Consider the following 21363-nt stretch of genomic DNA (forward strand, 5'->3'; position numbering starts at 1 on the left):
AAGTTCATTGTTATAGAAGCGCCAAGACCCACCCCATGGAGGTCTGAGGCAGCTGTGGACTACAAGACCTGTAGGGTCCCCTCTGGCCATCTGAGCATGTGGCACGTTCTTCACTAAGCAGGCTCAGGAGCCCAGTTGTGGTGGGTGGTTCCCTGGCCGAGAGAGGAAGATGGCTGCCTGTTCTGCTTGGGATGAAGGAACCCTCCAGCTCCGATTTGCTATTTCATTACTTTCAAAAAGAAGCATCATAGCTGGAATCTGGGTAGGTAGCCATCTTTGAAGAACTGAGGGGGCTAATTTTTTTCTTTTTTTTTTTTTTACTTAAATCTGCTGTTTTGCTAAACCAGGGTAGAAAAACAGGGGAGTATGTTAACTTCTTGCTAAGGCTGGGTCACCTCAAAACGACCCCTAGTCTCTTTCAAATGAATCTCTGCCTAGTTATTCCTCTGTCATGTCTCATGTGTTATGTGCCAAATGTACTGATATCCTATAGGAAGCATATTTTGCCTGACAGGGTAATTATGCCAATAGTGGGGTATCTGTTTTCTTGAATTCTGAATAATAATTAAATGCTTTCTTATTTTGAGAGGTAGGTTGTAGATGGATTTAACAACTTAATCTTTTTGTTAAGAGCACATGGGCTTCTGCTTCGAGATTATCCAATGTCCACCAGGTTATGTTCTCCAAAATTCGCCCTTTTGCTGCCATGTGTGATAACCATAGTTATTATTAAATTGCTCTTCTAGTCTGATTTTCGGTAATTGCAAAGTTTGTGATCAATCACTAAATGGCCAAATTTGCATGATTAGTCCATTGATTGCATTTTAAATCCCTTTTCCCAGCAGCAGACGCACACTTCAACTCATGCCTCTGAAACACATGTCTGAGTGTGATGTATTATCACAGAGCTTGGGCTTTGGAGACAGACACATTGGAGATGTGATGTGTTGGGCAGTGTGACCAACACATATCCGTCACTTAGCAGTGTGTGACCTTAAACAAGTGGTATATCTTCTTTGAGCCTCAATTCTCTCATCTGGAGACGGGCCCTACAGCTGGCTCAGAAGGCTTGGGGTTAATGAGATGTCATTAAAAGCCACCACTCAGTTTCTTAAACTCCAAAACCCAGGAGTCATCCTTGACTCTTCCCTTTCCTCACTGCCACCATCTTCAGCATAGAGCACCGACTGTTGGTTTTGTACTGAAAACGTAACTTCTGTCCGTGTCCAGTTCTCCTTCTCCACTGCCCAAGCCAAGCCATCATCGTGTCTCCTCCAGATTGCTGCAGTAGACTCCTTGTCCCCTTTTAGTTCACTTTCCACCCAGGAGCCAGACTCATCGTTTAGAGATACAAGGCAGATCATGTTACTTCCTTAGCTAAAACTACCCAGACTTTCTCAGTATATTTAGAATAAAATCCAAACTACTTTCCCAAGCCTATAAAGCTACGCAATTTGGCCCCTGCTTATGTCTCCAACTTCATTTGGAACCTTTCTCCTCCTGGGTCCACATGCTCTTGCTACTGTGACATTTTTCTGTATCTGGGGGACCCCAAGCTAGTTCCAGCATCAGGGTCTTTATTGCTGCTACAGATACTGCTGCTGGAGGCCTCCTCTCTGCCTCCCTGTCACTAGGCAGGGCTCAGCTCAAGCATCCTCCCCTCTGGGAGGTGTCCTGGTCACCCAGTCTAATGTAGGCTCTCCCTCCTTCTGCCCCTTTGCAGTTCCTCCTTATTTCTCTACTAGCACCTATTATTATCTGAAATTTTACTTCTTTGTTCATTTCCTTCTTATTGCCCGTCTTTTCTTAGTTAGATTCTAGTCTCCATGCCGGGACACGGCCTTTTTGGTCTTGTTCACTGCTAAACCCCGGTACCCCGGATGATGCTTAGCACAGGGCAGGTGCTTGAAAAAGATTTGTTGAATGGGTGCATGACTATTTTATGTCAAAAACCGTGTGGGTACAGTGCCTTCTACTGGCTGGCCAGTGTAGTTCTCTAGGGAAGCCCAGGTTCTCCCCATCGCTCTGTGACTATGATCAAAAGCAACTTTCTCAGGGGTTCCTGACCCCCAGGCAGACCAGACAAGCACATTGACTAAATGATAAGTACATATTCCTTCTCGCGTTTGTGTCGCTCCTCTGCTTCCTTCATCATTTCTTGTGCCTGTTCCAGTTTTGCATCCACCAGCTTCTGCTGCAGTTCTCTGTGTTTAAATATTTTGTCCAGATGCTAAGGAAAAATAAATTGCACATATCAAGCTTGGCTTATTATTGGTGCTGAATAACGTAAAATAAAAAAAATAGTATCGACACATATGTTCTCCGGGTTTCAGGATTTAAAACACGGGGCGGGGGTGGGGGGGGGGATAAATGCATTGGCATCACTTATGGCTCTATATAAAAGTCATAAGTTGGTGCAATCCCCTGCTTTTTGCATTATGCAGAGGTGGTTGCAAAAGGCAGAGGTGCCAAAGTTCAGCAATGTTAACCCCAGAAGCTGCCAACATTATTTTTCTGAATTCAGCAACGACTAGATACCGAGGTGAGTTATGATGCTGGATAGCAAGGTGATGCATACTGCAAGGAAGGGCTATGGCACCATCACTCAGTATCTTGGTGAGATCTATAGATATAAAACCACCTTCAGTCACATTAATACAATTTGTTGTAGTGAATTCTCTTCCACATTCTTGTCTCCAGGGTTGTGAGGCAGCTCTGGGGTACCAGCATGTAGCGCAGAGTCTGGGACTGGGTGGGGAGCCCCCCACTTCAACTCTGTTGGATGCTGGGCAAAACAAGGCTAAGGGTCACAGGTGAATTGATATGCAAGTTGCTACTTCCTCCTCTACCTCTTTTGACCTCTCAACTGGCTTAGTGAAGAGAAGCTTCCAATTCTACTTTAGTGCAGAGAATTTCTTAGTCATTAGGAAGTCTAATCGGCGAGAGGATGCAAGGAATTCTAGCCTTGGGGCTCATCTAGAACCAATCCCAAGAATGTACAACTGGTCTACTGGGTCTATTCTGTTCTTCTCTGGGATCCCTCTGAAGAGTATGGATTTTTTTTTTTTTTTTTTAAGCTTCCTCCCTTTTGCTTCTGCCTGAGCCTCCACGTGGTGTAGGATTGATCTTAGTGATAAGACAAAACGGTAACACGGCATTTTGGTTTACTGTAAGGGGTTTCCTCAACTGATCTAACTGCTGCTTCTGTGTGCTACTGGCTCAGTTTTTTTCTTGATGAAATCCTCATGTTGCCAACAGAGCCACTCTGATTATGTTATGTGACATTTAAGGCCGACATTTTAATATTTGGGTGGGAAGAGGAAAATAATATATATAAAGATCTTGAGAGGGCCTCAGAAGTCTTCAAAATGTATTAAATATCCAGATATAACTTTGAAATAATAAAAGGCCCTTTTAGTCTCCCTCATGTAAACTATTGAAAGCAAAACTCTTTTGGCTTTTGTGACAATGGGTAGGTGATTAACCTCGTAGCCTATGCCTCCCATCTATATAATGTGGGTAATAGGGTATTATCTAGGGCATAAGGTTGTCGAGACAATGTAATGACATATTGTATGTAAAGTGCGGTACTCAGCACCTTTCCTGGCACCAATTCAGCACTGAATAAATAATACCATTAATATTATAATTATTACATCATTAATACTATTACTGGCTTGTGGAACATATAGAATACAGACCCTTCATTTACGTGACATGATGATTCTTAAGAAGGAGTGTGTGAGATATTTCTCGGCTCTATAGACAATGTTTTTTAAAATCGATAAATGCTATTTTCAAGGATAACTGTGCTGATGGCCTACTACTTCCTATTTATTGCTTTGCTCTGCAATGATTCCGGTTTTGAAGAAATCCCGTATGACTTTCAGCCAGGTATTTTGCAATACCTCCTGTTTTAATTTTGGCTACCAAAAGACATCTGATCCTAAATACTAATCAATTGAGAGGGCTGGCCATAACTTTCTTATTACCTAGTTCTCCACCTTCACAGCCCAGATCTGGATCTATATATAGTGCCCCTAAGTTGTTTGATGTGTTTCTCACCTCCTCTCTGAGCTCATACTGATCAATGATGCTTTTCAGTTTCTCTGCGAGCTCTGTGTTCTCCTGACACAGCTTCATGTTTCGCTCACTCTGCTGTTCAATCTGGGCCTGGATATCCGTCAGAGTAGTCTGGAAATGACTTGTGATCTCCTTCCTTTTCTCTTCTTCCTCACGGGCCCTCTGAAGGGTTTCCTCCTGTGGATAAAAAGCAAAGTCTTTTGTTATGCTGGTTTGCACGCACCTGGGTTTATAGAACGCAGGGTTAGGTCCATAAAAGGAGGTTAGTGTGTAGGGTAAGCAGGACATTTTTTTCTCAGTTCTCTGGAGCTAACCTTGCTCAGCCCCAAAATAAATGTGTGAGCAAAGGTTTCAGTTGTAAATACACAGTCAGTCACTCAGAGCAGGTGCAATGAGGGCCTTGAATTTGATAGTTGGTGATGAATAGGCTGGTTTTAAAAGATGACGGGTCTCCTGCTGAGTGCATAAGCTGTAGCGATTCCTAACAAACACATAGTAACACGGTTTTGATTTCTTGTCTGTGGCCTGGAAAAAAGGCCACTCGGCTTTACTGATTGATGAGACAGATCCTGTGTTTCCTTGGTTTGGTGCAGAAAGAAGAATAATAGGTCTTATATTCCTCTATAAAAAAAACTACAGCATGTTAACTGCATAATTGTGTTACCCAAGTTTTGTAAATAGAAGTGATCGCAATACAAACTTTCTCTTAGTAAGAAAAACTTTATCAAAAAGCTTGAAAAGGAAACGAAGATGGCTATAGATCAATTACAGCAATTCAAGAATGTAAAAAGAAATCTTAGAAAATTTGCTGGATGTTTTATTTCTGAAAGAACAATCAGACCATGTGTCACATAGGGTAATTGAGATGTTCAATGTAAATTTTGAATCTGAAAGCAATATTACGTTTCAAATCTTTTTTAACTCTCAAATGAAACATCCAATTTTCCCCTCTTCCGCTTTGTTAACATGTAAGAATTGGAAATTAACTTTTATATCATTTCTGTTCTCTTTTCTCCTAAATCCAAACTTTGCCTTCATTGCTAACTACCAACAATGTGCCCAAATTTCCCCCATATCTATATTGAGAATTGTTTGCTTTGTGATGATTCCTCTCATTCTTTTAGAATCAAAGGGTTTAATCTTGCTCTATCATACCAAAGATAGAGACACTGCTGAAAAGTGATCCAGACATTTTAGGATGCCTTTCACTTCTGATTAATTGTTACTATGAGAGCTTGTTCATGGTTGGCAAGTAAAATTATACTACATTTAGTTGCCTCCCATGATCAAATTATGTAATAGGAATTTTAAAAAGAAATAATGATTTAAATAGAAGGAATTGTGCAAATCTTTTTTTATGATAGTTGAATAATGTGATCAAAATAAAAACGGATGCTAAAAACTATGCTCTGGAAATATATGAATTTATCAGTAAGTGTCCTTTTTATGCTACAATATTAACATATTCTCCAACTCTTATAGAATTCCTGATACCTGAATCATAATTAAGTCATGGTGTAAACATTGAATGACAACTTTTTAGGGTTATTATAAGAAATACCTACCCTTCTTAATCTGAGGAAATTAACTGAGGTATTTCCCTGAACTTTGTAGGCTAGCGCTTACTATATATATTTCACTAAGAATGATTATGGCCAGCTGCTAAGAGTCACCGAATATACCTATGATAGTGATTGTCTCCTTACTGCTCCAGATTAGCTTAGAGGTCAACGGGTTCCTAGTTCTAGAACTACAGACTATGATCTGAATGCCATTGGCATTTGTATTCCATCCATTAATGAACGAGTAAATGAAAGAACCATCCCATGATAGTCAGCAAGTCTGAGCTTGTCACTGGCAACTGGCTACCGAAAGAAGGTGTGGGTGTTAGGGTGGTATTAAACACAGGTCAAACCATCATAGCACCTAGTCCTGGCCCCAAAAATAGCATTTTGCATTTTATAGTAGTTTCTTTTGAGAGAAAAATAAGTCTAGCAAAATTTTATAAAATTTGATTCAATGATAAAGAATTTGTAATAATTTGGACGGTGTCAAAGGTAAAATTTTCAAAGTGGAAATTCAAAGTGGAAATTAGTAATGCCAGTAAGATTGAGAGGCAAAGTCTGAAATAACTAAGAAAACAGACTTTGCAAGCATCACTGTGCATCACTGTGCATCTCAGAACTGGTGCTATGCTCTGGCACATCCTTCATAAGTATTCAGTAAGTGTTTATTCAATGAACCAATAAATTAATAATTTACATACAGACATGAGTAACTTGGACTAGATGAATCCTATAGTCCTTTCCACTTAAAATTCTGTGATATTCTCATTTGCTAAATATTTCATTTACTAAAATCATGTTTCCTGAAACACTTAGCCATCTCTTAGTGGACAGTTCTTTCTCAGTATAGTTTGAAGTTCACATTTATTGCTTCAAATATGTGAATATTTTGTTGAAATAAACCCATGTCTCAGAACTTCACTCGTCTTTTTCTAAATTATTCTAAATTATGAGCTTTTGTGGGTTTTTTTTTTTTTGATTCACTGAAGAATCAATTTTAATAAAGAACAATAATAGTTAGGGGCACTTGGGTGGCTCAGTTGGTTGAGCGTCTGACTTCAGCTCAGGCCATGATCTCATGGTTCATGAGTTTGAGTCCCACATTGGGTTTGCTGCTGTCAGGGCAGAGCCTGCTTCAGATCTTCTGTCCTCCCCGCCCCCTCCCACCCCTCCCCTGCTCACCCTCTCTCTCTCAAAAATAAGCATTAAAAAAAATAGTAATAGTTAAGTTTTTTTGGTGGGAAGAGCCTGGCATGCATTCTTTTTCTATATCTTCCCAAGCTCTCAGCACATGGATTTTAGATGTAGATATACTTAGGTTGTTTCACTAGTATGGCTAAGGAAGCTCATACCACTTTGACCCTTCTACAGATAGTAACTATAAGGTCTGGACAAGATGCAAGAAACAACTGCTTAGAAACACTGGAGAACTAGAGCGCCTGGGTGGCTCAGTCGGTTGGGCGGCCGACTTCGGCTCAGGTCATGATCTCGCGGTCTGTGGGTTCGAGCCCCACGTCAGGCTCTGTGCTGACAGCTCAGAGCCTGGAGCCTGTTTCGGATTCTGTGTCTCCCTCTCTCTGACCCTCCCCCATTCATGCTCTGTCTCTCTCTATCTCAAAAATAAATAAACGTTAAAAAAAAAAAATTTAAAAAAAAGAAACACTGGAGAACTGAAGATAGAATCAGGCAGATGCTAGAGGGAAGCTGACCCCTGTAAAAAATAGTATACTGTAAGTTTCTCAGTTTTTTAAAACAGCTTTTAGCTTGAATGAAGACTGAAATTGGCAGTTGCAGAGGATGGGTAAAATTCTCATCAAAAACCTACCTACCATGTTTCTGGTCCGAGGAATGAAGAGTTACGGGCAACTACAGCCACTGAAAGATGAGAGGAGGAACACTTGGGTGGCTCAGCCGGTTAAGTGTCTGACTTCGGCTCAGGTCATGATCTCACAGTTTGTGGGTTTGAGCCCCACATTGGGCTCTGTGCTGACAGCTCAGAGCCTGGAGCCTGTTTCAGATTCTGTGTCTCCCTCTCTCTCTCTCTGCCCCTCCCCCACTCGCACTCTGTCTCTCTCTGTCTCAAAAATAAACAAACATTAAAAAAGACTAAAAAAAAAAAAAAAAAAAAAGAAAGAAAGAAAGATGAGAGGAGATTCCCAAAAAAGAGAGTCAGAGAGAGAGCCTTAAATTCTGTGAATAAATTCTGCCCAAATCTTTGGCTGACCCTGAACCACACGTGTGCAGGGCAGACTCAAAGCAGCCTAATTAAGAAAAAAAGAAATGAACTGAGTTTGAGCTGCTGCCCAAGAGAGAGAATTTGCAATTTGACTCTAATCAAGTTAATTGCCTGCTTAAAAAGAACAACAACAACAACAACAACAACAACAATAACATTCTTCAAGGGGTATAGTAGAATCTATATGCTACACAACACAACAGCTGCAACACCCAGAGTATAGTCTACAGTGACTAGATATATGAAGAACTAAGAAAATGTGACCCATTCTCGTAAGAAAAGATAATCAGAGGAGGCCTATTCCATAATGACCCAGATGTGGAATTAGCAAGGAAGAATATAAAAACAGGTGTTATAAGTATGCTTAATGATTATAAAGGAAAGTATTATCTTAATGAATGAAAAGATAGGAAATCTAAGACAGAAAAAAATCTATAAGAAAGAACCAAGTGAAAGTCTGCAGTTAAAAGTTACAAAATATGAAATTCATGAATCACGGGCAGACTTAGAGCAGAGTGGAGATGGCAGAGGAAAGAATCAGTGAATGGGAGCTAGACCAATATAAACGATCTAATCTGAAGCTAGAAGAAAAAAGATTGGTGAAGAACACGAAGAGAAACCAAGGAATGTGTGTGGGACAATAGCAAAAGGTTGAACACACATGAGGTTAGAATCTTAGGAGGAAAGGAGAGAAAATGAAACATAAAAAATACTTGAAGAAAAATGGTTGAAACTTTACCAAAATTGGTGAAGGACATAAATTACAGATGCAGAGAAGCTTGGCAAATCCCAAATAGGATAAATATGAAGAAAACTGCAGCTCAGCATCTAAAGTGGTCAAAACTCTAAAAACCAATGATCAGTAGAAAAACCTTGAGAGTAGCCAGAGATAAATGGCATTATTGCATCCTGGGGGACAGCAATTCAAATTATTGTTGATTTTCATCAGAAACTATGGGAGGTTAGATTACAGAATATAGAACCTATAAAAGGCTGAGAGAAAGAAAGAGAAGAAAAACAGGGAAATCTTGCCAATCCAGAATTTTATATCCAATAACCATAACCTTCAAAAATAAAAACAAAAGAAAGACATTTTTAAAGATTAAAGATAAATACATAAGAGAATTAATTGCCAGCACACTTCTATGGCAAGAAATAGTAAAGGAAGGTTTTCAAGCTGAAGGGAATGACAGCAGACAGAAAGTTGAAGCTTCAGAAAGAATAAAAAATGTCCAAAATTTAAATATATAAGTAAGTAAAAAACAGTTTTTTACCTTTAATTTTTATGTTATTTTATTTATGATTATTATTTTTAATGTTTGTTTCTTTTGAGAGAGAGCAGGGGCAGGGAAAGGGCAGAGAGAGAGAGGGAGAGAGAAGATCCCAAGCAGCCACCATGCTCAGCACTGAGCCCAACGTGGAGCTTGATCTCACAACCATAAGATCATGACCAGAGCCGAAATCAAGAGTTGGACATTGAATGGGCTGAGCCACCCGGGCGCCCCTTTGCCTTTAATTTTTTTAAAGAATGCATATGATCATTTAAAATAAAAATGATAACAGTACCTCATGGGCTTTTTCAATGTATGTGAATGCAATACACATAACAATTATAGTTTGAAGGTGGGGGGCAGTAAATGGACCAATTTAGGTTGCAGTGTTTCTACACCTTATGTGAAATGATAACAGGGTTAACTCCAGGTAGGCTGTGGAAAGTTAAGAATGTATAAGTAATCATGGAGCAACCACTGAAAATACAAAGAAGTATAACTGAAAATCCAAGAGATAAGTTAGAACGGGATTTTATTAAAAATATTCAAATAATCCAAAGGAAAGCAGGAAAAGAACAGAGGACCCTAAAACAGAGATGACAAATAGTAAATAAATAATAAAATAGTAAAAGTATACCCAACCACATGACCAATTACATTGTATGTTAATGGACTAGCACTCTAAAAGTGAGGTATTGTAAGAATGAAAATAAGTAAGGTCCAACTATATACTGTCTACAAGAGGCTCACTTTAAATATAAAGGTACAGGCTTAGAAATAAGCATGGAAAGAGATATACCATGCAAACAATAAGAGAAAACTGGAGGAGCTATGTCAACATCAGATAATATAGACATCAAGATAACAATTATTACCAAAGGACATCTCATAATGATAAAACAGTCAATTTATCAAGGAGACATAACAATCGTAAATGTGAGGGGCACCCGAATGGCTCAGTCGGTTAAGTGCTCTACTTTGGCTCAGGTCATGATCTCACAGTTTGTGAGTTTGAGCCCAGCATCAGGCTCTGTGCTGACAGCTCAGAGCCTGGAGCCTGCTTCGGATTCTGTGTCTCCCTCTCTCTCTGCCTTCCCCCACTCATGCTTTGTCTGTCTTTCTCTCTCCAAAATAAATAAACATTAAAAAAATTTTAAATAAAAAACAATCATAAATGTGCATACACATCATATTAATACTTCAAAAACATGAAGCAAACATTTACATAATTAAAAAGATAAGTAGACAATTCCACAATTATACTAGGAGATTTCCTCAGCAGTTGATAGAACAACTAGACAAAAATTCAGTAAAGACAAATGCTCCAGAGCTAATTGTTGCTTGTGCAACATTACACTGTGGGCAACTGATTAGGATTGCCAAGTCTCAGTTTATTCACCAGTAAAATGGAGGTGTTAACCCTTGTTAAGGTTATTCTGAAAATTAGATAAAATGACGTACGTAAGGCACTTAGCACAAGTCCTGGCATAATAATGATATTTCATTGTCCGCAACTGGAAGCTGTTAGTGAGGGCGTGGACCCTGTAGGGACAGGGTCTTTGCCACTTCCATCATTCTGTCTTTGAATGCTACCCAAAGAGCCCAAGCCACCCCATTTCATTCTTTAAATATCTTTGTTGATATATCTTTCATTCCACTGTATCTGATTTAATTTTTATCTCCTTACAATGCAACACTACTGAAAGCCAGACTTAGGTAAACACAGGGTGCTATTGACTTGAATATGTATCTTGAGTTGAGAATGATGCTCCCATCCCCAGGCTGCCATTTACCCCGCGTTTCCCATTGTCCCTAGTGCAATGATTGAAGAGATGCCAGGAGTCCTTCTCCTACACCTTGTGATTTGAGAGTTATAGTTCATCACACTGGCCTTCCATTTCCCAGATATCAAAAAACCATCTGGAATGTGCAGAGCCATATTCCTTCCCAACTCTGTTGTGCAAACGCGGCAGTGATCTTAATCTCTCTGCTTCTTAAAGTATCTCCTTTTAAACACATGTGACAATAACTATCTCACAGGAATATTGATGCCTAATTAATTATTGTTCGTCAAAAGCTTTAAGATCTTCAGCTGGAAAGGGGACTGTGGACACATGCGGTATTATCTTGGGGAGTGCTGCATCTTGCTTTGTTGAATGGAACTAGTGTCTGTGTGTAATCAAATTAGGCACACGGCTAGAGGCTTGCGCTGTAATTAAGGAAACCCATGCAGCCTGAATGAAGTGATCAGTCTATTATTTTTAGACTGAATCATTAAGTCTGAAGAGTGTCAGTGTTTTTTCAAGTAGCTTCTGTTTTCAGTGGACTATTGACATTCTGGCTCTCAATCTTGCTTTATGGGGTCAGTTAGTTTTTGTCCATTTTTCTCATGTCATGCAGATTTCATTATAACACAAAACTCTGACTTTTGAAAATTTGTATTTTCAAGTGTAGAACTAAGGTCTGCCTTGAAAAAAATAAAATAATACAGACTCAAGGTAAGAAAAAGGTAAGCGGGGATGCCACACGTTTTACTGAGAGCCTGTTCTGTGTCAGGGCCTATGTAGCACTCTCAGTATATGACCTCGCTTAATTTTCCCCCCGCCACCCAGTGAGGTTGGTAGGATCCCCGTTTTAAGGCTGAGGAAACAGGCTTGGGGAGGTAAAATGATTTATTGAAAGTCAGAAACTTGCACTCTTTCCGTGAGTAGCAGAAGGCTGTGTCTGTGCAGCATGCAAGCGTGTTATTCAGACAGGTGGTAGTACACACCTTCAGCGTTTTGTTGTGTCTCTGCAACTCCCGGCATAGACTCTCCAGTTTGCTTCGAGCGAGGATGGCTCTGCTGTGTTCCCCTTGCAACTGGTCCTTTTCTTTTTGCATTTGTACCTGTTTCTTTTGTAGGAGCTTTAACTTCTTTTGCTCAGTGCGATGTTCATCCAGCTAGACGTGAGGGGTACAGACATGAAAAACAAAATGGCGGGGATCACTTTTGAGTGGATCGAAAAGACGCAGAAGAGGAAGTACCTAAAGACCCCTCTGTGGTTGTTGGAAACATTTTTTGCTGTCATCACTGCCCCCCTGTAGTCAAATAAACTTCACAAATGGGACTTTGCAATACTTGTAGATACAGGTTTTAGACCATGTCAGTGATTGGTTTTTCCTTATCATTATGGTTATAATGATCTCTTTTTGCTCTGATCTTCTTTTTGGTGCTCTAGAAATAGTTTTCTTTCTCTTGATTCTATCCAGTGATTTGAGTCGATATAGAAAGGCATATCTTGGAATCTGTAAGCTGCCAGAATCCCTGATAATGCCTTGTGTTGGGGCAATGGTCAACAGTGTGTCTGCTCAGCTTATATTTTGTTCTCAGAATTCTTTCTCAAAACAAGCTTATAGCAGCTATCTTTTTAAAAAATAAAAAAGGATAAAACAGCCCCCTGGTAAATGGAAGGTGAAGTCTGGGGGTCGTGAAAAAGGGTGAGAAGAGAAAGTACCTATCGACTATCTACGATTGGCGATTTTCCACCAGTTTCAGAAGTGGCCACTGCACAGCGTGAAGGGCAAGTATCTGTAACATGCCCTGCCCTCCAACCACCCCCACCCTCCATGCTTATGGCTAGTAAATCAGGACACTGGCTTTTGCCAACCACAGCTGGGGTCTCTTCTCACCCTCCTCCAACAGCTACCACGAAGTATTAGGGATGGCATGGAGAATGATACCCATGTTCCACTGGACTTTCCATCTTGGGATGCTAAAGTTCTGGGATAGGGTTGCAAGATAAAATGTAGGATACCCAGTTAAATTTGAACTTCAAACAAATAAATTACATTTTAGTAAAAGTGTATCTAAAGTATTACCTGGGGCATTTTTACTGGAAAACCATATTGTTTACCTGAAATGCAAACTTAACTGGGTGTTCTGTATTCTTTTTTGCCAAATTTGGCAACATTTTAATGGAATTCTAGTTCTGGTGGGAGGAGTTTGGGGATCTACCAACGGAGCCACGAGAGCCTAGCATGCTCCAGGCATTTCGATCTCAGACTGACAATCAGTGAGACTGTATGCAAAGGGCAGCCCTTTGTCCAGAGCCCTTCCTTTGCTGGGCTCGGTTCCCTGCCTGTCTGAATGGTGCTTAATCCAAGTAGGTGCTTGTCCTGGTTACGACCTTGTGGGCTCAAGAGGAGGAAAAGCCCCGGGGAGTGACCCCAGGTGTTCCTAGAGCCTTGAAGAGCCTGATGCAAGTGATTACATACATGACATGAGCCCTCATTGGTACCTCAGTTTCCCTGTCTTGAAAAAGCATTTGTTCTTTCTGAACTAGCTGAACAGGACTGTTGCACTTTTTTCAGTTCACATCTTATTTTACTCCCTTCCTCCCTCCCTCCTGCCACGCTAAAATGACCATTGCCAGATCAAGCTGGGGATATCCACACAAGATATTCTGTCTTCACATTTATGGGCAATTTTTATTTATTAGTGAGAATTAGCATCGGGAAAAACTAGACCTGTATTACTGTAAACATCGATTGAAATTGATATTCTTCTTGAGGTTCAATTGGAAAATCATTGATATTTTATTATATGTTTCTCATGCAAGCCTCCTGTTAGGAGGATAGATGAGGTCTTTTCATTTTGTCCACAGTTATATTTGTGCTTATATTTGCATTTTATTTAAAAAAAAAATTTTTTTTTAACGTTTATTTATTTTTGAGACAGAGAGAGACAGAGCATGAACGGGGGAGGGGCAGAGAGAGAGGGAGACACAGGAAACGGAAACAGGCTCCAGGCTCTGAGCCATCAGCCCAGAGCCCGACGCAGGGCTCGAACTCACAGACCATGAGATCGTGACCTGAGCTGAAGTCGGATGCTTAACTGACTGAGCCACCCAGGCGCCCCATATTTGCATTTTAAATGACCTATTATCTCTTGCTGAAATTTATATTGTTATTATTGTTATTGCCATTATGATTTAGTCTTTATCTTTTGAAGATTAAATCATATGTCAGGGTTTCTCAACCTTAGCACTTAGACATACTGGGCAGCATAATTTTTTTGTGGTGGGGGGGGCATCTTGGACATTGTAGGCTGTTTAGCAGTATCCTTGTCCCCAACCTATTGGAAGCAAGTAGCACCCCCCAATTGTGTCACCCAGAATATCTCCAGAAAGATTTACTCTTGGCCCATGGTGAACAAAACTGCCCTTGACTGGGGAACACTGCCCAATATGGATTTATCTGAGCATCAGGAGGAAGATACCCTACCTGTGTTTCATAAGTTGGAAGAGAGGACTTGGTTGCTTATCAACCATGTCGTGCGCTCCAAGGTCATACACATTTGACATTTAGCTGGGTCTATCTTGCTTTGCTCTAAATAAAAATGCTTAACTTTCTGACACTTTGTAAAAGAGTGTGGCTAATTTTGTTCAAGTACTTCAGACTTGTGAACACATATATGGTTTCTTAATGAACAGAAGCAAACGCATTGCAGCTGAGTCAACTTCAGTCAAATACTTGCTGGCTTAGTGATTTAATAATGCACTTAGACACAGCTGTTCTGTACAATTGTAACAGGCCGAATGGATTTTCATCTGCTATTTTTCTTTTCTTCTTGTTTATTACTAAGTTAAAAAATAAAATTAATGCCAATTACCAAATCACGATAGTGTTAGTGATTTGTTGTAACTACATTAAAACTGAGGAAACTTAGAAAAAATACTTCTCCTAGGTCACTTCCTCATTTAGTCATGAGGTATCTTTATTTATTAATGAAAAGAGTAGTAGATTATATTACAGGATTCAGAATCTGTAAGGGTGAGTTAGCTAGAGAGGCTATTTGATTCACAGCTTTGAATTTGATGATTTATTCTATGTTAACACCTACATGTCAGACATCTCCTATATATATACATTTTTAATATATGAAATTTATTGTCAAATTGGTTTCCATACAACACCCAATGCTCATCCCAAAAGATGCCCTCTTCAATACCCATCACCTTCCCTCCCCTCCCTACCACCCCCCATCAACCCTCAGTTTGTTCTCAAAACATCTTCTATATTAATACCCAAATCAGTGAGCAATGAAATAGGTTTTAGTCTCCAGGTAAAAGATTGAAATTATTCAAAATTTTTCCTTTCTGAAAAGGAAATGTAATGGGTTTGGGGCCAATTTTCTCCTATTCATTTTTTTCTAGAATGATCTTCTGGGTTTTAAAGTTTATATCGTGTCCTATTACAGGACAGGACATAAATGCCAAGGTAGAGTAAGTAAGACTTGAATTGAGTAGGCTGTCTGGAAAGAGAACCTCCATGAGGTTACTCTTGACTAGGAGAGTGAGTAGGTGGAGGGAGATCCCATGGTGAACAGCCCTGGCTCTGGAAGAAAAAATCTTGGACTGACGGGCGAAGTGGTTTGCTGCTGTGGGCTGCGACACTGAACATGGCTTCCTGTGCAAGGCTAGAATGCTGCTCAATCCAGCCAAGTATGGAGCATAGCACTAGAAACTAAACATGAACGGCCTTGGTAGGAGGAGGTAAATTGAAGGGGCAAAGGGAGAAAAACGATGTGGAAAATACTGAAAAGAGCAAGGATGGACAGGTCAGAATGGGGGCCTTACTTTTGGGAAAAATATTTCTGAAACCTAACTTACTTTATGGCATCGAAATTGTTCATAGAAGGTTAATAGCTAATGTTAAATAAGTTGCAATAAAAACAAGTTGATGCACTGATGCCTGCTTCATAAATTTCTACCATTCTTTTGGAAAGTAATATGACCGTTAAAAAAGCCCAACAACAAACAAAAGGCATTCATGCTATTTGATGCAATAATCCCAATTCTGGAACTTTTCCCAAAGATCATAAAATGAAGAAGGAACACATGTAAAGCATGACGGTATTCACTGCCGTGATGTTTGGTAAAGCAAACAGTGGAAGGAATCTAATGTCCCCAAATTAGGGAACCGGTAGATAATGGCTACTTAATGGAAAATAACATAGCTTGTTACAAAATATAATTATAAAGACTCTAACCGACATGGGAAAATGTCCTATGAGATTAAAAAAAAAAAAAAAAAAGAACAAAAAAATAAAAATAAAAAACAAACCCCCCCCCCCAAAAAGCCCAAGAAAAAAACCCAGCCAGATTCCAAAGTATAGGTACCTTATAGTAATTATTATAAAAAGTATCTCTGCCTATGTAGCAAAACTGGGAAGGAAGAGGGATAAATCCAAGTTTGTGTTTAAGGGTTATGGGATTAGAGATATTTCTGAGTGTATTCAGTATTTCTTATATCATCATGATGTGGGGTTTATGTGATTATAAGCCAGTTAAAAAGTATTGGCAGAGATAAACAACCAGGCAGTCCCTCAGGGCCTCAGAATTCCTCTGGGTCTACTGCAGGATAGTTCAGCACAGAGAACGCGTCAAGATGAAAGGAAGAAAAGGAAGGACAGGAATCACAGGACGAAAGTCCAAGTGAAAAAGAAAGACAAGTCACTTGTTAAACTCCACTCCATCAATAGGGATAAGACAAGGAGTTTAGAGGCCCCTTTTTTAAAAACAAAACACACACGCAAAAAAAAAAAAAAAAAAAAAAAAAAAAAACCAACACCAACAAAATCATGAAAACAACACACACACATAAAAACCCAAAATCAAGAAAAGAGAATTACGTCCAGGGCCTCAGAAGGGCCCATGCCAGGGAGAGGCTCTGAATCCAGCTGCTTTAGTAGTAAAGGTCCATCTGCCTTCAACCTGCCGCCTGGAGGAACTGTTTTGCTGTGTGTGGACTTAGTTTCATTCTCCTGTGACAGCTTGTCCAACAGGAATAAATGAAACTTTTTTTTTCTTTTAAGGAAAGCAAGCAGGAATGAAGGAGAAGCACGTTGGCTAGCCCCACTTGAGAGGATGTCACATCCCAGCCTCGGGTTCCATAAGGGAGTGCCCATGCGGGAGTGGTGTTTCCCTGAACCCGCCTCTTTTTCCCAAGTGGCCCCATTATAGGAGTACTGGTGGGGGGACCAGGCACTTCCCGGATTCTCTGATGTCTGTGGGTGGCTTCCCTGCCTTCCAATGGCCCTCTCTTACCCAGAGGGAGCCTGCACGAGGAGGTCTTAGAACTGGGCGCAAAGTAATCCACATCAGACACTTTGCCACAGTGGGGGCGGGGAGAAGAATGTAGATCAAAGAGAATGAATGAATGGTTGAATGAATGAATGAATGAATGGTTGATTGAATGAATGAATGAGTGAGTGCACAAATAAAGTTTTCAAGACCAAATGAGAATGTGTCACAAATTGAGGGTAACTCATCCCTCTGCCTTCCTGAGGGGGCCCCTCAAAACACCTAGGAACAAGAACTGAACAAAAGTTTGCCCTTATGTGGAGTATATTTCTGTTATATTATAAAGCCAAAAGAACTTCAAAATATCCACAGCTTTCAATTATCTATAATTCTTTCTTCCACCCCCCAAGTTATACATATAATTGAAGGCAGAGTAGACTCCAACTCTATCCTCTTTGTTTCTTTCTTTTTTAATGTTTATTTATTTTTGAGACAGAGAGATAGAGCATGGGTGGGGGGAGGGGGAGAGAGAGGGAGACACAGAATCCGAAGCAGGCTCCAGGCTCTGAGCTGTCAGCACAGAGCCCAACATGGGGCTTGAACCCCCGAACTGTGAGATCATGACCTGAGCCAAAGTCAGCCGCTTAACTGACTGAGCCACCCAGGCGTCCCTGTCTTCTTTCTTTATTTTGCTGTTTGCCCTTGGTTTTTGTTTCTTTTTCCTTTAAAAAAAAAAATTCTGCTTTTCCGGATCCTCGCTCTGGCGTATGTGAGATAGCCAGCTATGGTCTATAATGAGGTACAGGAAAAGCGAACGGCCTCCTTTTCTCAGCTCTAACCGGAGCCTGAATCTTTCTGACAAAAAGAGCTAATCAGAGATCTTACCAATTCAGCATACTTCTTGAATAAAAAGTCAAATTTTTCTTCAGGTGTTTGCAGCTTGGTCAGCATTTGCATGAGCAGGTTGCCTTCTTTGCCTTGAAAGAAAACAAAAAGCCATAAAGACATTTAAAAAAATAAGGGTTTTAAATATTTTGAAAATATTCAAAAGAATAAAAAACACTGACTTTATATGTGAATAAATCACCCATTTCCCTGCATTGATTAATTAAAAAAAAAAAGAAGCAAAACCACCAATCGAAATTTCTGACTACCACCAAACTGCCGGCCTGGAGGTGTGCAGTTTTAGAATTCCAGCCCAAAGCACGGAAATTTGACAGTTCAGTAGGCCACTTCTATCTTTGTTTTGTTTTTGTTCCTTCAGTCCCTCTCTTCTCTCTTTTTTGGGGGAACCAATTCTCTTGTTTTTGTGCAGGAATGCTTTCCGCGACGTTTGGGTGGGAGTGTTCTGATCACGCTTCCTACGTAGCAGAGCATAAGAGTTAAGATCAACCTAGAAGGAAAAGCGAGCCAAGACATGGCAGAGGACCTTCTCCGCAGGCCTCTTTGTGTCGCTGTGACAACGGGATCCGCCTTCCTGGGCCTTCCTTTCCGCTACCCAGGTCTTCATCTTTGTTGGAGGTCTCCTTTTCTGGTCCCCGTGGAAGTTCATGCTACATTTGAAGACTCATCTCTTCACGATTATCCGCCTGTGAACCTCAGCTTCTCCTCTTTCCTCGTTGTTCTTCCTTTTGTCTTCTTCAGCCCAACCTCCCACTTGCCTTTCTGTGGGCCTGGAAATCTGGTTTTCAAGTCGCCATTGGGCTGAGTGTTGGTGGGGAGGAGTGGGACCCTGAGGCCTGCAGGTACCACTGATTATATCTTTTCAAACAGTCTGGTCAAGGTGGAACACAGTGACAAGTCGGTCTAGTTACGATAGGAAGGTCAAGACACACGGTAGAGGTCATGGTTCCTGATGTAAATCTATGTAAGAATATTAACAGCTTTGACAACCTTTCCCCAAGAACGGGCATTTCCCTTTTGCTGGAATATCTGCTTTCATCCCGGAGAGGCGTATGAATCATGGAATTAGGCTTGCCAGATGAAATACAGGGCGCGGGACGTGATTGTACTAAAGAATTTTGCATTGTTTACCGAAATTCAAATTTCCCTTGGCCTCCTGTATTTTTATTTGCTAAATCTGGTAACGCTAATGGCATCAAAGAATTTTAGGTCTAGAAGGACTTTAAAGAGCATCCAGCCAACTGGTTCAATTTTATAGATTAAAAATCGAAGCCCCAGAGAAGCCCAAAGTTACATAATTAGTACTGGCAGAGCCAAGGCTTGAGTCCAAGGTTTGTCTGCTTGCTGTAAATCACTCCCTTCCCATGTGGAATTTTGATGCCAGGAAACCCAGAGAAATAATAAGAAACTTCTTAAAAAACATGACCTCATTCCTAACAGCTGGTTTTGTCCATCTTTGCCCAGTGAGTCAGTTCAGATTAGAGATGTGGCTTAAGACAGGGGAGAGGGTGGGTGTGAGAGGGCCCCCCCGCCAGCTCTCCGATTATGGGCTGCGGCCTAGCGTGCTGTGTTTACCCTGGTCATCACTGCCGCCCTGCCCCCACTGCGCCTGTGCTTTGAGTTATTTCTCTAGCTGCAGGGACGGACGTGCCTTCGTCAGGACATCCCTTCACCCTTGCCTTCAGTCTGTGGAAGGGGCCCCGTGAAGCCTCTGTCATCTGTTAGAGGAAAGAGATTGCTGAAGATCAGATTTGGCCCAGGACGCCGCACGGGTCTGTTCTGTGGCCAGTGCTCAGTAAGGGTTGGTAACAACGGAACAAAGCCAAACCAAGGCGTGCACACTAGTGCCACGTAAATTAAAGGATCAGTGTCCTAAAGACAACTTCGTGCTGGACCCGAGGACAGATGGGTCTTACTTTCCCCTGGGACATTTACTGTATGCCTAGGATCACCCCCCAGTAAGGGTACCGACGTGTAAAACCATTACGTGTCTCATCTGGGGGAGATGGGAACATTTTCGTCTTCACATGAAGTATCTTCTTTCCTTCTTATTTTCTTTAACTGCGAGAAGAGGGTTTTTGTCTTGTTTTGTTTCGGTCACGTTGAGGTTTCTAATATTCGGTTCTAATATTCTGTTATTTTGCGTAGAAGGTTAACATTCATGGGGTGCCTGGGTGGCTCAGTGGGTTAAGCGCCTGACTTTGGCTCAGGTATGGTCTCACGGTTCATGAGTTCGAGCCCGGCATTGGGCACTCTGCTGTCTCAGCGCAGAGCCCGCTTCAGAGCCTCTCATTCTCCCTCTCTCTGTCTGTCTCTCCCCCGTGTGTGCGCTCTCTCAAAAATAAACATTTAGAAAGTTAACATTTGCAAGCAACAGTCTATCCTTCCCAAATGATTTCTCCCTTTAACGACAACAACAAAATCCAGGAAATTGGAGACAAGCATGTGCAGAATTAATAAACTCGTGACACCAGAGAGCTTAGTTTGTAAACTTGTATCGGTTTTGCTGGACTAGAATGCTGTGGGGGATTACCGTGGCGGGGAGGAATAGACGAAAAGATTGCTCCGCTTCTCATAAAGGCTGTAATTACAGTTCCACAGAAATGGGGTCATTTGGTGATAGTGTCAGACCCAAGAGACAAACTGACTTTTTCCAGGGACAGTTTACTGGGAGGGAATGACTGCCTTTCCCCTCAGTGGGTCATTCCAAAGCACTGTGATTGTGAGATTCGTCATAAAGAAAGCAAGGGACAGACCTGAGTCCCCATTCGAGCTGGGGGAGGCATGTGAAGGGCATTTGGCCACCCCTCCACAAAGTACGCATTTAGTAGTCGGTCCCCAGGAAGGTAGGACCACCTCAGAAACAAGAACAGGTGTGTTGCACCTGTGGCACGGTTGTAGACCGAGGGAGTATTGTAATATGAAGACGTGATTCTTACATCAAAGATATTAAAACACTTAAGATAATGAAGTCAGCTATATAAACATGACCTGGGATTTTTCTTAAACTTTCAGCATAGCGATAACCATTTAAACTAAATTTACACAGATTTTTTAAAGTTTATTTATATTCAGAGAGACAGAGACAGTGTGAGTGGGGAGGGGTGGAGAGAGAGAGAGAGAGAGAGAGAGAGAGAGAGAGAGAGAGAGAATCCCAAGCAGGCTCTGTGCTGCCAGCACAGGGCTCAATGTGGAGCCTGAACTCATGAACCATGAGATGGTAACGCGAGCCGAAACCAAG

At 41.0% G+C, this 21363-nt stretch overlaps 1 protein-coding gene across 1 annotated transcript in view; it reads right to left on the bottom strand.

Annotated features, from left to right (window-relative positions):
• The window catches only part of TXLNB (taxilin beta), a 54066-nt gene that overhangs the window by 23856 nt on the left and 8847 nt on the right, over positions 1-21363 (bottom strand). The window contains exons 2-5 of the mRNA XM_042939962.1: positions 18105-18196; positions 11926-12096; positions 4066-4260; positions 2111-2230 (exon numbers count right to left, since the gene is read on the bottom strand). Of these exons, the coding sequence (XP_042795896.1) occupies positions 2111-2230; positions 4066-4260; positions 11926-12096; positions 18105-18196 (578 nt within the window). The remainder of the gene's footprint in view (positions 1-2110; positions 2231-4065; positions 4261-11925; positions 12097-18104; positions 18197-21363) is intronic.

This window comes from Panthera leo, chromosome B2 (genome assembly GCF_018350215.1).
Source record: "Panthera leo isolate Ple1 chromosome B2, P.leo_Ple1_pat1.1, whole genome shotgun sequence".
NCBI classification, from domain to species: domain Eukaryota; kingdom Metazoa; phylum Chordata; class Mammalia; order Carnivora; family Felidae; genus Panthera; species Panthera leo.